Consider the following 17,711-nt stretch of genomic DNA (forward strand, 5'->3'; position numbering starts at 1 on the left):
CAATCACCTGAGGTTTGGAGAGTTGTACAGTGGGCTGCTTAAAGAATCCTCTTTGAAGGGCGATGGTAATTTCTGTAGTGGTAGAACAATCACCTGAGGTTTGGAGAGTTGTACAGTGGGCTGCTTAAAGAATCCTCTTTGGAGGGCGATGGTAATTTCTGTAGTGGTAGAACAATCACCTGAGGTTTGGAGAGTTGTACAGTGGGCTACTTAAAGAATCCTCTTTGGAGGGCGATGGTAATTTCTGTAGTGGTAGAACAATCACCTGAGGTTTGGAGAGTTGTACAGTGGGCTACTTAAAGCATCCTCTTTGGAGGGCGATGGTAATTTCTGTAGTGGTAGAACAATCACCTGAGGTTTGGAGAGTTGTACAGTGGGCTGCTTAAAGAATCCTCTTTGAAGGGCGATGGTAATTTCTGTAGTGGTAGAACAATCACCTGAGGTTTGGAGAGTTGTACAGTGGGCTGCTTAAAGAATCCTCTTTGGAGGGCGATGGTAATTTCTGTAGTGGTAGAACAATCACCTGAGGTTTGGAGAGTTGTACAGTGGGCTACTTAAAGAATCCTCTTTGGAGGGCGATGGTAATTTCTGTAGTGGTAGAACAATCACCTGAGGTTTGGAGAGTTGTACAGTGGGCTGCTTAAAGAATCCTCTTTGGAGGGCGATGGTAATTTCTGTAGTGGTAGAACAATCACCTGAGGTTTGGAGAGTTGTACAGTGGGCTGCTTAAAGAATCCTCTTTGGAGGGCGATGGTAATTTCTGTAGTGGTAGAACAATCACCTGAGGTTTGGAGAGTTGTACAGTGGGCTGCTTAAAGAATCCTCTTTGGAGGGTGATGGTAATTTCTGTAGTGGTAGAACAATCACCTGAGGTTTGGAGAGTTGTACAGTGGGCTGCTTAAAGAATCCTCTTTGTAGGGTGATGGTAATTTCTGTAGTGGTAGAACAATCACCTGAGGTTTGGAGAGTTGTACAGTGGGCTACTTAAAGAATCCTCTTTGGAGGGCGATGGTAATTTCTGTAGTGGTAGAACAATCACCTGAGGTTTGGAGAGTTGTACAGTGGGCTCCTTAAAGAATCCTCTTTGAAGGGCGATGGTAATTTCTGTAGTGGTAGAACAATCACCTGAGGTTTGGAGAGTTGTACAGTGGGCTACTTAAAGAATCCGCTTTGGAGGGTGATGGTAATTTCTGTAGTGGTAGAACAATCACCTGAGATTTGGAGAGTTGTACAGTGGGCTACTTAAAGAATCCTCTTTGAAGGGCGATGGTAATTTCTGTAGTGGTAGAACAATCACCTGAGGTTTGGAGAGTTGTACAGTGGGCTGCTTAAAGAATCCTCTTTGGAGGGCGATGGTAATTTCTGTAGTGGTAGAACAATCACCTGAGGTTTGGAGAGTTGTACAGTGGGCTACTTAAAGAATCCTCTTTGGAGGGCGATGGTAATTTCTGTAGTGGTAGAACAATCACCTGAGATTTGGAGAGTTGTACAGTGGGCTACTTAAAGAATCCTCTTTGGAGCCGAGGCGAGACGTAGCCCAGTAGTAAAGTGCTCGCTTGATGCGCGGTCGGTTTAGGATCGATCCTCGTCGGTGGCCCCGTTGGGCTATTTCTCATTCCAGCCAGTGCTCCACAACTGGTGTAATAAAGGCTATGGTATGTACTATCCTGTCTATGGGATGTTGTATATAAAATATCTCTTGTTGTTAATCGAAAAGAGTAGCCCATGAAGTGGCGACAACGGGTTTCCTCTCTCAGTATTTGTGTGGTCCTAAACCATATGTCTGACACCATATAACCGTAAATAAAATGTGTTGAGTGTGTAGTTAAATAAAACATTTCCTTCTTTGGAGCCAAGATGATCCAAGTTTCGATGGGATGCTGGATCATTAAAGGCAATGGATGATGTATATGCTGTCCTGTCTATAAGATTAGTCAACGGAACCTAGAAACAGGTTCCCATGATCACAAGGCACGACCCATTGAGTCGTTAAAACTCGCTCTGGGTGGGAGCCAGTACCAGGATGCAAACACAGTATCTACCAGCCTTAAATTGGATGGCTTAACACGGCTCAAACTTAATTGCCGTCGCTGAGATATAAATTGCCGTAGGTTGAGAGCTCAACAAGGATAAAATGTATCTGCCAGTATTTAGTGCTATTTGGTTCTGTGGGATGGTGCATATAAAAGATCGCTTGTTACTGATGACAAAATGTATCTGCCAGTATTTAGTGCTATTTGGTTCTGTGGGATGGTGCATATAAAAGATCGCTTGTTACTGATGACAAAATGTATCTGCCAGTATTTAGTGCTATTTGGTTCTGTGGGATGGTGCATATAAAAGATCCCTTGTTACTGATGACAAAATATAGCGGGTTTCCTCTCTAAGGCTGTGTCAAAATGACCATTTGTTTGACATCCAATAGCCGATGATTAATAAATCAGTATGTTCTAGTGGTGTCGTTAAACAAAAACAAACAAACTTCTGCCAGTATTTAACATTTGCACATTTGAAATATGTTTACATACAGCAAAATAACGTTTCAGTCATGTTTTATTTCATGCAAATGTCACTTTTTAAAAAATTGCCATAGCCAGGCAAAATATCGGTGGGCTGTTTCATCCATGGCAATTCTTTTAAAAATTGGAGTGGAAGACAAATTCTCAAGGTCAAGCCCTGACTTAACCACTACACCACTGAGGCCAGTGGCTTAGCAAAAGCCTGTATGCATGGTGACAAGTTTTTAGGATTTATGCTCCAGGATGTATAAATCATGCAGTGTTTGTGCCAGAAAGAAATGTTTGGGTATGGCGCTATGGAAATTAATGCAACCAGTCTAGGGACTCACCTAGAAAGAAAATGGGTTAAATTTAGGGTTATCTTTAAGAAAGTCATACAGTATTGATAAGAGTAATTAATTTTTGTCAAAAAGCTAATTTAAAAATAAAAAAAATATGCAAAACAATTTGAGTATGGCGCCATACCCATTTTATCCTCTGACAGAAACCCTGTCTGTGCTTTATAAAACTCAAGACTTGACAATACGTCTGCTGAAATTAATCACAGTACCTAGGATCAATCCCCGTCGGTGGACCCATTGGACTATTTCTCATTCCAGCCAGTGCTCCACAACTGGAATAACAAAGGTCGTGGTATGTGCTATCCTGTCTATGGGATGGTGCATATAAAAGATCCCTTGCTGCTAATGGAAAAGAGTAGCTCATGAAGTGGCGACAGCAGATTTCCTCTCTCAGTATATGTGTGGTCCTTAACATTATGTCTGACGCCATATATAATCGTAAATAAAATGTGTTGAGTGCGTCATTAAATAAAAAAATTCCTTCCTTAATCACAGTACATGCTTTTTTGTTGTTGTATGTGCTAAGTTATTGAGTTGAGACTTTTGATTTTATAAGCATAGAGTCGGATGTCTTATTTGAATAGTGAACATTTTGGAAGGCGTTTCACCTTGTATTCACTTTGTTAATTCTGTTTTTAAAGCTTTTAAAAAACCAAACAGATTTGGGTTTTATTGATTGTTTGTTTGCTTTGTTTTTCTTGTTCAGCAGTTTGTGTTGCTAGTTCTTGTTGTTTTTTGCTTTATGGTGGTGGGTGGAATTGTTGGGGGTTTTTTTTGTCAGCGTTTTTGTTTGTTGTTGAGGGTTTTTGTTGGGGGGGGGGGGGGGGGGGGGGATAGGGGTTTTAGTGGCTTTTTGTTTTGTTTAAAGAATACAATAAGATACTGACAACTACCTCATTTAAGGTTTGTGTAAACTGATTTGAAATTCATTGAGTTTTATTTAATTTTTTGTTGGGTTTTTTGTTTCTTCTTTTCTTTTCTTTTTCAGTGTTACTCATTTAAATAGTAATGTAAAAGCTATAATAACAATCAGTGTTACTCATTTAAATTGTTATTATAGCTTTTACATTACTATCAGTGTTACTCATTTAAATTGTTATTATAGCTTTTACATTACTATCAGTGTTACTCATTTAAATTGTTATTAAATATTATAGCTTTTACATTACTATCAGTGTTACTCATTTAAATTGTTATTATAGCTTTTACATTACTATCAGTGTTACTCATTTAAATTGTTATTATAGCTTTTACATTACTATCCTTTTTGTTTCTCTTTACTATTAAATGAATGTTGAATATGTGTTAAATCACAGGTTGTTTTCTAAAGAGATATTTATTGTTATCATAAAGGAACTATTCATCTAAATTAAATAATGAAAAATAAATCATTTAACTCTTTCTCTCCCCCCCCCCCCCCCCCCCCGAGGGTGAGACATAGCCCAGTGGTAAAGCGCTCACTTGATGCGCGGTCAGTCTGGGATCAATCCCCGTCAATGGGCCCATTGAGCTATTTCTTGTTCCAGCCAGTGCACCATGACTGGTATATCAATGGTCGTGGGATGGTGCATATAAAAGATCCCTTGCTGCTAATAGTAGTGGCAATAGCGGGTTTCCTCTCAATATCTGTGTGGTCCTTAACCATATGTCTGATGCCATATAAGCGTACATAAAATGTGTTGAGTATGTTGTTGAATAATAAAAAAAATCATCCTTTCCCCATCCTCGATGTTTTGTAAATTTTGAATACTATTGTCACACGTTCATCTCTTGTCCCCATGTGATATCAGTTGGCCAGTGTTATTTGTAGGGATGTGAAGTACTATTTCTGTACCAATAGTTCTTGATGCAAAGAGTAAATAATATGTATTATAATACACCCAGTCTTCACAAATACATTTCAGTAATTTCGAAATTTCAAGTTGGAAATTCCGATATCTTGATTTGACTGTTTTTCTTAACTGTTCAAAGATGTGATAAAAGGAAGGGTCTCACATTAGTGCAGATCTGTGAACCGTCCCGGATTCCACGGGAGACTCCCGGTATTTGATTCCATGAGAGACTCCCGGTATTTGATTCCATGAGAGACTCCCGGTATTTGATTCCACGAGAGACTCCCCGGTATTTGATTCCACGGGAAACTCCCGGTATTTGATTCCATGAGAGACTCCCAGTATTTGATTCCATGAGAGACTCCCCGGTATTTGATTCCACGGGAGACTCCCGATATTTGATTCCATGAGACTCCCGGTATTTGATTCCATGAGAGACTCCCCAGTATTTGATTCCACGGGAGACTCCCGGTATTTGATTCCACGGGAGACTCCCGGTATTTGATTCCACGGGAGACTCCCGGTATTTGATTCCACGGGAGACTCCCGGTATTTGATTCCACGAGAGACTCCCCATTATTTGATTCCACGAGAGACTCCCGGTATTTGATTCCACGAGAGACTCCCGGTATTTGATTCCACGAGAGACTCCCGGTATTTGATTCCATGAGACTCCCGGTATTTGATTCCATGAGAGACTCCCCGGTATTTGATTCCACGGGAGACTCCCGGTATTTGATTCCATGAGAGACTCCCCGGTATTTGATTCCATGAGAGACTCCCCGGTATTTGATTCCATGAGAGACTCCCCGGTATTTGATTCCACGGGAGACTCCCGGTATTTGATTCCATGAGAGATTCCCCGGTATTTGATTCCACGAGAGATTCCCCGGTATTTGATTCCATGGGAGACTCCCCGGTATTTGATTCCACGAGAGACTCCCCGGTATTTGATTCCACGGGAGACTCCCGGTATTTGATTCCACGAGAGACTCCCGGTATTTGATTCCACGAGAGACTCCCCGGTATTTGATTCCACGGGAGACTCCCGGTATTTGATTCCACGGGAGACTCCCGGTATTTGATTCCACGGGAGACTCCCGGTATTTGATTCCACGGGAGCCTCCCGGTATTTGATTCCACGGGAGCCTCCCGGTATTTGATTCCACGAGAGACTCCCGGTATTTGATTCCACGAGAGACTCCCGGTATTTGATTCCACGAGAGATTCCCCGGTATTTGATTCCATGAGAGACTCCCCGGTATTTGATTTCACGGGAGACTCCCCGGTATTTGATCAAGCCTCCTGCGGGAAAAACGTTTCTCCCGGGAAATCGTTATTTTCTAAGCATAAAAAAAAATTCAAGCTACCTACCGGGGCTGTGTATTGACATTCAGTGTTGCCATATATAAAACTAGTGATCAGTTTTTTCTGGTTTTAAATAATAAATTTCATCTTGCAATATATCATTTATTTTTTATTTTGTTACATACATACATGTACATGTACCTTCCTTAAAATAGGTTGAAGGTGCTGTAAATAATACGATATCTACATGTATCTGGTGATACAGGAAACACGTCACGATACATCCAGGGCCCCAAACTCACAGTCGCCAGATCGCCAAATGGGACCGTTATTTTCTTAAAGGGACAGGCCCTAGTTTCAATCCATGAAAATTAACACTAAGTTTATTTAATCTACAAACCTGTAACACATTTGAATAAAGTTACAATTGAATAAAACATGAGTCTGTGACTTTGAAATGTTGAAATACCCTCTAAAACTATATTAAAACTGTACTCTATATATGTTACTTCTCAGACGCACGTGCATTTTTTAAAATATGAGAAATTCATTTTGTAATATTAAAAAAACCAGGATGACGAAAAACACTTTGAATGTACGGAAATGGATAATCAAAACCATAAAATCTAAGTAAAGTATGATTTCAGTTGTAAAAAACGGCTCTAATAGTCAAAAATATACCTTAGTGTTTAAAAACTAGGGTATGACCCTTTAATGCACTAATGTTTTGTTTAAACAAACCTTCGTTTTCTTTTCCTCGTCTTCTCATAATTTATTTATCTCTTATTCACAGAGCCCCCCCCCCCCCCCCCACACACCCCTGTCCACATGAACAAATGGAATATTAACGACAAACAAACCTTATAATTAAATTTGAAACATATCTACTAATAATAGAACTGAAAGTGTGTGTTTTATTTTGAATTATTTTCTTCGCTCTTGAACAATAATGCTCATGATTTATTTATTTATCTCTTATTCGCAGAGTCCCGTATGAATGAATGGACCGCCGACGTAGACCGGCGAATCTGGCGTGCGATCGGCTTCAGCATCGACCGCGGTTTCGTGCGCGCCGGCGAACCGGTGATCGTGCTGACAGGGTGGAAACCGGGGGCAGGCTCGACCAATACCATGCGCATCATCACCGCGGCCGACATGAAGGACAAGGAGTTACTTCCCCCTATCGTCGGCTGAACAGTGTCCCGAGCTTCGCCAAGATCCAGTCGGCCGATTCGCTCCCCTCGACAGAAAGCGACGTCTCGGTGACGGTCCAGGATGAAGGGGAGCCGGGTGTAAAGTTCTTCTAGGTGTAGGTTTTACACAGTTAACAGCAGGGTTAATTATATAGGGCGTCTTACACAGGCTTTTCATTTAGTGATGTCAGATTTTTTAAAGTTTGAAACAGGGTGTTAACTTGTCATTTGGTTACAGAAAACATTCAATAGCCAGGACTAATACTCACAGGGTTATAAGGGATTTTTTCACAGCTTCATTAATGATGTCTTTTTTTTAAAAGTTACACGCTTTTTGAACAGGTGCGAAATAGAGCTTTATATTTACTCGCCAGTTGGCTGGTGAAGAATTGTTTTTCTTCACTAGCCAGAGCTTTTACTCACCAGCCAACATATCCTATACATGTACATGACTGAAGTGCTAAAGTTTATGCTTATAGTACATGTGTATCTGACTGATTTGCTGCCTCCTCTCTATGAAGTTTTGAGCCCTGCTGAACTCCATGACGTGTGTAATTATAAGACTGATGAACACGCCTGTAGATGATGGAGGCAACAGACGCCAACTAAAATCGCTCTGTTGACACCTAGTGAACATGCCGTGATTACGTACCCTATATTTTCTATTTGTCGGTATTATATTTGAAGTTAATATACTGTAACAAATTTTGTTTTATTGGTAACATATGTTAGCAGTCGATAAAAATGAGATCAGCATTTCAGTGTTTCGATATGTTACATGCGTGATACATTTGACACCCTAAAATATATGATGTGTGTTTTTCTTTGTGGTACCCAATATAACTGCGCTTTTTTTATCAATTCTGTTTTCTGATGTATTTGCCGGTATTGTATTTGACTGTAATATAGCGTTACAGATTTAGTTTTATTGGTAACGTATGCTAGCAGAGTCGATAAAAATGAGATCAGCATTTCAGATATTACATGCATGATACATTTGACACCCTAAAATATCTGGTGTGTTCTTTCTTTGTGGTATCCTGCATAACTGCATCTTTCTGTTTTTCTTATGTATTTGCCGGTATTGTATTTGACTGTAATATAGCGTTACAGATTTTGGTTTATTTGGCAATGTGTCTGCAGAATGGATTAAAAGAAAACAGGGACATGTACATACTGTACCGAATCTACGAAAACCTGTTTCTCTTAAACACAGGTATTTAAGCCTTGAAAATATAATTATTATAGTTACATGCGTGTGTAATACGAAAACAGGCTTTGTAAATTCGGTCCTTAGTGTTTTGATATATATGTATAGCAGTGTTACATTTAACATGTTAAATATATGACATGTTCTTTGTAGTATAGTATGCATTTCCCCCCTCCCTACATGTATTCCTTGTCTTGTGTTGTCATTGAATTTGCTGTTAAATTGCTGCTTAATTTATCTTGTAGTTTGTCTATAGAATTTTATGTGGAAGTTCAAAGTAACAAAGCCACGTGGAATGTTTGGCAGGGTTTTTTTTGGTGTGTTTTCTGTTTTTCTTTTCTCTTACTGAACATAATAAGAAGGTATTTAGCTGTACTATCCTGTCTGTGCATATAAAAGATCCCTTGCTGCCAGAGGCGGATCTAGGGGTGGGGGTGGGTGGCAGTTCCCTCTAAATTCTGCAACAGTTATAATTTTATTATATATTAATTTTAATTTTTTTACGATCCCCCTCCAAACCTCCCCCAAAGTTCCCTTGGGATTCTGCCTCATGTCATTGCCCCCCCCCCCCCCCCCCCCCCCCCCCCCCCCCCAAATGGATTTTCTGGATCCACCACTTGCTACTAATGGAAAAATGTAGTAGGTTTCCTCTCTAAGACTATTTGTCAAAATTACCAAATTTTTACGTCCAATAGCCAATGATTAATAAATCAATGTGCTCTAGTGGTGTCGTTAAACAAAACAAAGTTCATTTTTTTTAGCTGTAGTGTACTGTATTGTTCTCACTGATTGGCCAAAATAAACCAATACGGAGTACTGTTACTAGGGTTACATAGACATGTTGCCGAGATTTTTATCAGGTACTTATGGTGAACATGCCACATTCATTATTATTTTGTTTGTTTGTTTTTTCTTTTCACTTACTGAACAAAAGAGAGAAAAGGAATTTACTGATAGCTGTAGTGAACTGTGTTCTTTCCACTGATTGGTCAAAATAAACCAATAAAAAGTACTGTTACTAGCATTAGCTGTGATTTTTCTCTGTGATTTTTGCTTCTTGGTCAAAATAGATTTTTAGAATGCTCCAAGCTGGGTGGGGGGGGGGGGGGGGGGGGGGGGGGGGGGGGGGGTCTTTCTTTGTTTTCACTCAGTGGTGATAATAAAACAATTCAATTATTTGTTTATCTTTTGCCTCTTAAGATACGGCCAGACTTAAATTTTGGTGTTCCCGTCCTACCCACCCACCCAAACTTGCCTCTACTTCAACCCACTTCTGCCCTTGATTCAGTAACTGGCAAACTCCGAGATTGTGTGAGGTAAAATTGTTGATCTTAAAGCTTCTTTTTCTTTTCTTTTTTATATCTGTGTTCTTTGATGAAAAAGTTAAAGCAGAGGCTTCGGGGGGTGGGGGGTATTTAATGTATTTTCCAGCCTGACATGCCCCCCACCCCACCCCACCCCACCCCACCCCACCCCCCCCAAAAAAAACAAGAAAACAAAATAAAAGAAAAACACCACCAACTTAACTTCCTATAATTGACAGCCTCTTCCTGCACCAGTTAAAGACGCCTGCAAGTAGTGAAGTTTCTCTTCAATTAAGGCACTACAAAGTGTTACAGATGTATTTTGTGGTCCCGTGTCATTTTATCCCTTTAAAAACAAATTGAGTGTTTATTGTACAGTCATGTTCATACGCTTCTATGTATGTGTTGTAGTCATTTAAATACAACACCAAAATGTGATGTCATTGCACGAAAATCAGATTTTAATTTTGTTGTTAACTTAAAAAGAAGATTATGTAAAAGTGAGGTCAAGCCTACATACACGTATAGCTGTGCAGTGTTGAGCAGCCACTGTGTGGGTATTAAAAAGTGGCCTTTTAAGACAGGTGACCGTTTGATACAGGTAGCCGCTAGAGCAGGTTTGACTGTTGTTAAATTGATTTTTATTGTCTTCAAAGGTTAGAACCCCAGAGATGAACCCTGTGTGTTTATTCGTTTGTATACAGTGTTTCCGAGTTTACCAACGTCTGTTCAAGATGTATTCAGAACTTACATGTATCTGAATGTGGTGGGATTGGGGGGAAGGGTTGGGGGGGGGGGGGTCATTTTAGACCATTTTACAACCCTAACCCTTGAGCCAATCTCGGAACCTGATTTGGGGTTTTTTCATAAACTACTTTCATCTCCATATTTCATATATACAAATTACTCTTGCAGCATTAATTTTATTAATCATAGTAAACTTCTGTTACAGTTTGTTTTATATATATATTTTAAAACAAATTCTGCAATATATATATATATATTAAGAAGTTCATCGCAAAACGCGATAAACGCCACTATACACACCGAATCCAAACCACCATAAACACTACGCCATTTTCTCTGTAATCTGCGATATATTATCCATCTTCAGACGATCGTATCGCGTTTTGCTAAAAACTGAATTTGAACTTGTGTTTGTCTACATGTGAACAGTGTAGGAGTGGTTTTCGCACAATATCGCGTTTTGCGATGAAACTCTTTATATATATATATATATATATATATATATATATATATATATATATATAAAATTATATATTGAAAAAATTAGGTTAAAAATTGTGATACATGTACTTCATTGCAATAACAGTATAGTGGTTCTATTTATTGTGATTTAGAGAAATTTATAAGTATTTCATGTGTTTTGTGAGAACAATTGTGTCAGACTTTGTGTGTACCTTTCACTAACAGAATGTAGATACTGGGAGAGGTATTTGCAACCACCACACTGTTACACTGTTACAGATACCGATAGTTGATGTCTGTAACATTTAGCTAGTTTTGCACATCGTTATGGTTATTGACTTAAAATTTAATTTTTGTGATTTACTGTTATTACATTTTAGTGAACGGTACCTGAAGTCAAATGTTAGCTTTATTTGCAAGTGAATCATGAATGAAGATTGTTAGTCAAGTGCATACACTAGTGTAGCCAGGGTGGGTGGGGTGGGGCATGGCACCCCCTCCATCACACCTCTTTCCCCCCACCCCATCTCCCAACCCAAAGCAGTGTGGGTGCCCCATCTCCAAATATGGGTGCTCCCCCAAAAAAGAAAAACAAGAACAATGAAATCCTAGCTATACCAGTTAGTGTAGAATATACTTAAATAATTGATAGCTGAGTATAAATTGTGTAAGTTACTCGTAGAGAGATTGCTACTTAGAATTAGACAGACCATTAGAGGTATATATAGTTATTAGGAATACACCGAATCACAAGTATTATGCTTAGTAATCATGTTTAGTCGTGTGTTGATTTTTCGTCTTTTTTGTCTTTTTCTTTTGTCTTATGATTTTTGTTTCGTGCTTACTAGCAAAAGAAAATGTGGTGACTTTTTTCAGGCATTGAATTTCAGGTGGGGTGGGGTGGGGTTTTTTAGCATTCCGCCAGAATCGTAAACATGATTTAATATATTGTCCTCGAAATTTAGGCCAAAAATTTGGTTGCTTATTTTGTGTTTGCATCTTTACTTTTGTTCTCCTTATAACCTTTCTAAATTCAGACAACAATTTGTTATAAAAACATTCATTGATTGAACATTTCATGTTCAGAAAAAAACTAATAAATGTCCTGGAATGGAAAAGTCCTGGAAATGTGCTTGAAATTTATGTTTTGTCAAGTGTAAGAACCATGTAGATAGCCCATTGCTGTTTATATATAGCTTTCTGTGTCTACAATCTTTAGGCATTTAAACAGCATTTGCAATGAAGAGAATTTTATCAGCAGGACAGAAAGGAGATCATTACATACATATGAAATGGCCCTCGACCCATATTTTCGAAGCAATCTTAGCCTACGAAATCATAAAACCATCGTAAGCTATGACGTCACTATGGCGTGTATTGTAGTGACGTCACAACCTACGATGGTTTTACGATTTCGTAGCGCTAAAATGGCTTTGAAAATATGGGCCCTGTTGTGTTTTGTTTTGGTTTGTTTTGTTTGTTTTGTTTTTGTTGAAAGTAAACTAGGAAGTAAATCTCGGTACATATTATTGCTATTAAAAATGTTTTCTGTCTGGTTTTACTTGATACGTACATGGTCCAGGGGCGTAATTCACAAAGTTCTCTTAGGCTCTGCTAGACAACAAAGCATCCTCTTTGTAAGTCTTTTAGCATTGCACTATAGAGATATGGGGCATAATTCACAAAGTTCTCTTAGGCTCTGCTAGACAACAAAGCATCCTCTTTGTAAGTCTTTTAGCATTGCACTGCGAGATCACTATAAGTTGTGAGAGTTTAGTGAATGAGGTCCCAGAACTGAAAAATTATAACGGTCGAAGACGATCACTCTTCACACCCTTGTTTTGGCTTCGTATACAATATATGTAAAACATATCCAGCGGTACTTTCACTTCAAATCCATATTTCTTAAAATTAAATGGTACAATTTTTTCATCACAAGATTTTGTTCAAACATTCATGTGCATTAGTATTGTTCAGACAAAATATTTTCAACAGCAATTTTGCACTAGAATATTTGCAGTGTTCTTAAAACGGAAACATCATGCATCCAGTTTATTGTTATTGTAAGGAGATGCAAAGTGATGTCATCCAAATTTAGAATTAGCTGTATTCGCCACATTAAAATAAAAACTCGTCTACTACTCTTAACCCCTGTGGAATCAGTTATGAGAGCAGATAACTAGTTTACATGGCTGTATGTTTTCTGATTTTTCATAATTTTAGACAAAATATTAAGTTTAAGTTTTAAAAGATTGGGGTGAAAAAAAAAGTACCATTCGTCAAATATATCATTAAAAAAAATTCCATTAGATATGCTATATTTATTTTGTACGAAGCCAAAACAAGAGTGCGAAGAATGACTTTTATGGACCTTAGTTTGTAGACAAGCATTAGCGAAAAAGGTTTGTCAGAAGTTCTACTACCGGTAGTCCTTCAGTCTACAGGACTCTATCATATTAAATTATATAACACAAACTCAAATGGTCGTTCATTATAGCTAAACTTGTTAATATCTCATTTTCATTGGAGCTTCAGTTCGTCAAAATCTCTATTAGTCTATCAGCCTATGAGATATCACATTTCTATAACACAAACTCATTCATTGAAGCTAAACTTGGGGAAATTCTCATTTTCATGGTAGCTTTTATTGTCATAATAATATATTATACCAAAGCTAATTTTACACTGAATTAAACGAGTAATAAAGAACAGTGAACACCTGTTAATCTGGACACCCACTACATGGACCAAGTAAAAAGTATTTCTCAAAACTGTCAAGAAAATCAAATCTATTGTTGTCTCAATCGACGAATCAAATCTCTTGTTCTTTGTGTCGATTTGTCAGTAATGAAATTATTACCCATATTGGCCAAGATTTAAAAATCAAAGTAGTACAAGTCCAATATAGTTTAACATGCTCCTGTACGACTACGGTTTCGAGCATGTCTGTCCCGGGTCTCTGGATAGCCAGAAGCCTGATCTGGGACACAATAAGAGTAGTACAATATTATTTTTTGTTATCTTCATTTCCCTGTCTTTTTTTTGTTTGTTTGTTCAATACCTGGTCATTTTCCGCAAATTAAAATCAAATAATTCTAGTTAATTTCCATTAAATAAAAGTCTTTTTTTTACATTTTGACAAGGAGGAGGATGATTTAACAAATAAATAAATTAACAAATAGATTTAGAAAGAAACTTAGATTTATAATTATTCTCCATGAAGGAATTGGTAAGAATTATAATTTAAAATGTACCTTTATATATATAGACAGACAGACAGACATACATGTATATGTATTACCAATAACAATATTATCTAACAAAATACATGTACGTTCATATCAAATTATTATAAAGTAACAGCTGAAACAAGTATAATTAAATATATTGTGGCTACTTAAATTATTTAGGTTACTAATGTTTATCTTATTTATTTTTGTATATACATTTTTTTTCCGTATGAATTAAGCAAGCCACTGATTGTTTTCTTTAAAACCACCAAGTCTAGTTTTAAAGAAATATACATACTTTATTTTGTATAAAATGTATTTTGTGCTACTACAAACACAAGAACAAACTTCGCCAAAATTGATCATTTTGTTGAAAAAAAGAAGAATTAATTTTTTTTTATCAACTTGTATGTATTGTCCAAGTTAACATTGAAAAAAGCTGTAATAGTTAAAGCTATACTGAACAGAAAATGAAAAGTTAAAATTTAATATTAAATTAGTTTTTCATTAATTTTATTTTTAAGTTATTTCACTTTGAATCTCATTAGTTTTTGTATCTGTTAAAATTATCAATATATTTGTTAAAATTATCAATATCTTTGTTAAACAGTCTATGTACCAAATTAATTATATCATGAACAAAATATATGAAGAGTCCACGGCAATAACCTGTTATGTCCAAACAGACTGTCAGTATCGGATTGGACTGGATATCCAATTAAGGTTCAAACACATATCATCTGGGCACAATATCTGTCTTCACCAGTGACTGGGTCCAGGACAGAAGGGGGGGGGGGGGGGGGGGGGGGGGGGGGGGGTAGAGTTTGAAATTGGCAGAATTTGGAGCATTTTAGGACAAAGTCCAAAAATTTAAAAAATAAAATAAAAAGTTAACAAGCTAAAAATAAAAAGGAATTAACTGCTCAGCCAAATATTTAGTGGCATTTTGAAATTGGCAGAATTTGGAGCATTTTAGGACAGTCCAAAAATAAATAAGAGAAAGAAGAGAGGATCGGACTATTTAATTATTATTTTTTAAAATTTTGATATAAAAGGTCTATACATTTTAAAGTCAATCAGTATCATAACGGCCGTATATGTCAAGGTCACAATGACACACTAAATTAAAAACCTATAATTATGGTAGGCCATTAAAAGTAGTTGGTAAATTTTGCTTTCTTAGGCATTAAATTAATATTCCACAATTGCAGAGTTGTAAACGTGAAAATTAAAACAAAATATCACCTTACTAAAAATCTTACATCACAGGTTTAATATTCCCGTGGACCTTTCATATATTAAAACTATTTTTATTTCTTTTTGTTCAGTAATCTCAGATCTTAGTAATTACTTTGCCAAAAAACTAGTGTCTGTGGCTTTAATGGATATGCTTTGAACACTTACTTCATTGCAGAATGAGATCCCCTATCATGGGGGGTTTTCTTCTTCTTCTAAAATGTCTCTTGTTGCTTATCCATTTCTGTTGTTTGGCTGGGCCATATTATTTATTTTTAGGATTGTTGAATGTATATATATATACTTTATAGTGCTGTAAACAAGACTTGTGAAGAAATAAAAACAATTAGTGTATAACTGATTGTGGTTGGTTTTCTTTGTGCTTTCACACTAAATAGTCGATATAGTGAGTGATTTAAAACAATTAGTGTATAACTGATTGTGGTTGGTTTTCTTTGTGCTTTCACACTAAATAGTCGATATAGTGAGTGATTTAAAACAATTAGTGTATAACTGATTGTGGTTGGTTTTCTTTGTGCTTTCACACTAAATAGTCGATATAGTGAGTAAAGAACAAAAGGTCGGGACGTAGGCCAGTGGTAACGCGCTTGCTTGATGCGCGGTCGGTCTAGCATCGATCCCCACCAGTGAGCCCAATGGGCTATTTCTCGCTCCATCCAGTGCACCACGACTGGTTGGCCTATATCAAAGGCCGTGGTATGTGCTTTCCTATCTGTGGGTTGTGTTGGGTGCGTTGTTAAATAAAACATTTCCTTCCTATCTGTGGGATGGTGCACGTAAAAGATGCCTTGCTACTAATGGAAACATTATGTAGCAGGTTTCCTCTCTAAGACTGTAAAATAATGTTTGACATCCAATAGCCAATTATTAATACATCAATGCGCTCTAATGGTGTCAAGAAAACTAACTTTTTCTTTCGTTCCCCTCCCCACCCCCCTTTTTTTCTTTCTTTTTTTTTGTTGTAAAGAACATTACAAGTAAGCTGTGCATCAAAATGACGATTTTACCATCATCAATACACAACACAATAGACTGTTAAACAGTTTTTGTACCAAATTTGACTGTTCTGCATTTCTGTTCATTTTGTTTGCACTGTTCAACTTGAAAAGGTGGACCGGTTTATACGGTTTATGGCACCACACCACCACGTGACATGCGATTACTTCTTGTAGCAGCCACTGGCGTAGGAAGCGGGAAGGGGGGGGGGGGGGATGCCACCCCACACACACACACTTTGTAGCAGAAGCGATGAATTTTTGCATGTATTTATGTGTGTGTGTGTGTGCCAAAATCCCCACCCCCGACCCCGACCCCGACCCCTCACCAATTTTTGGCACCTTTCTACGCCCCTGACAGACTGATGTCTTGAGTTTGCTGTGACTAACGTAGCCTTTTCGGTAAATTACGTATTAAATACATGTATACGACGAGAATCAAGTTGTAAGAGCTCTCAGACTAGCAACAGGACAGTAGTAGAAGTTGTATACGACGAGAATCAAGTTGTAAGAGCTCTCAGACTAGCAACAGGACAGTCGTAGAAGTTGTATACGACGAGAATCAAGTTGTAAGAGCGCTCAGACTAGCAACAGGACAGTCTTAGAAGTTGTATACGACGAGAATCAAGTTGTAAGAGCTCTCAGACTAGCAACAGGACAGTAGTAGAAGTTGTATACGACGAGAATCAAGTTGTAAGAGCTCTCAGACTAGCAACAGGACAGTCGTAGAAGTTGTATACGACGAGAATCAAGTTGTAAGAGCGCTCAGACTAGCAACAGGACAGTCTTAGAAGTTGTATACGACGAGAATCAAGTTGTAAGAGCTCTCAGACTAGCAACAGGACAGTAGTAGAAGTTGTATACGACGAGAATCAAGTTGTAAGAGCTCTCAGACTAGCAACAGGACAGTCGTAGAAGTTGTATACGACGAGAATCAAGTTGTAAGAGCTCTCAGACTAGCAACAGGACAGTCTTAGAAGTTGTATACGACGAGAATCAAGTTGTAAGAGCTCTCAGACTAGCAACAGGACAGTAGTAGAAGTTGTATACGACGAGAATCAAGTTGTAAGAGCTCTCAGACTAGCAACAGGACAGTCTTAGAAGTTGTATACGACGAGAATCAAGTTGTAAGAGCTCTCAGACTAGCAACAGGACAGTAGTAGAAGTTGTATACGACGAGAATCAAGTTGTAAGAGCTCTCAGACTAGCAACAGGACAGTCGTAGAAGTTGTATACGACGAGAATCAAGTTGTAAGAGCTCTCAGACTAGCAACAGGACAGTCTTAGAAGTTGTATACGACGAGAATCAAGTT

General features: G+C 37.9%; 1 protein-coding gene across 1 annotated transcript in view; it reads left to right on the forward strand.

The window, feature by feature from the left end:
* The window catches only part of LOC121373763 (pyruvate kinase PKM-like), a 98,626-nt gene extending 89,728 nt beyond the window's left edge, over positions 1–8,898 (forward strand). The window contains 2 exon segments of the mRNA XM_041500519.1: positions 6,986–7,189; positions 7,192–8,898. Coding sequence (XP_041356453.1) covers positions 6,986–7,189; positions 7,192–7,307 — 320 coding nt within the window. The 3' untranslated portion in view covers positions 7,308–8,898.
* Positions 8,899–17,711: the final 8,813 nt, after the last annotated feature.

This window comes from Gigantopelta aegis, chromosome 5, assembly GCF_016097555.1.
Source record: "Gigantopelta aegis isolate Gae_Host chromosome 5, Gae_host_genome, whole genome shotgun sequence".
Classification (NCBI taxonomy): Eukaryota; Metazoa; Mollusca; class Gastropoda; order Neomphalida; family Peltospiridae; genus Gigantopelta; species Gigantopelta aegis.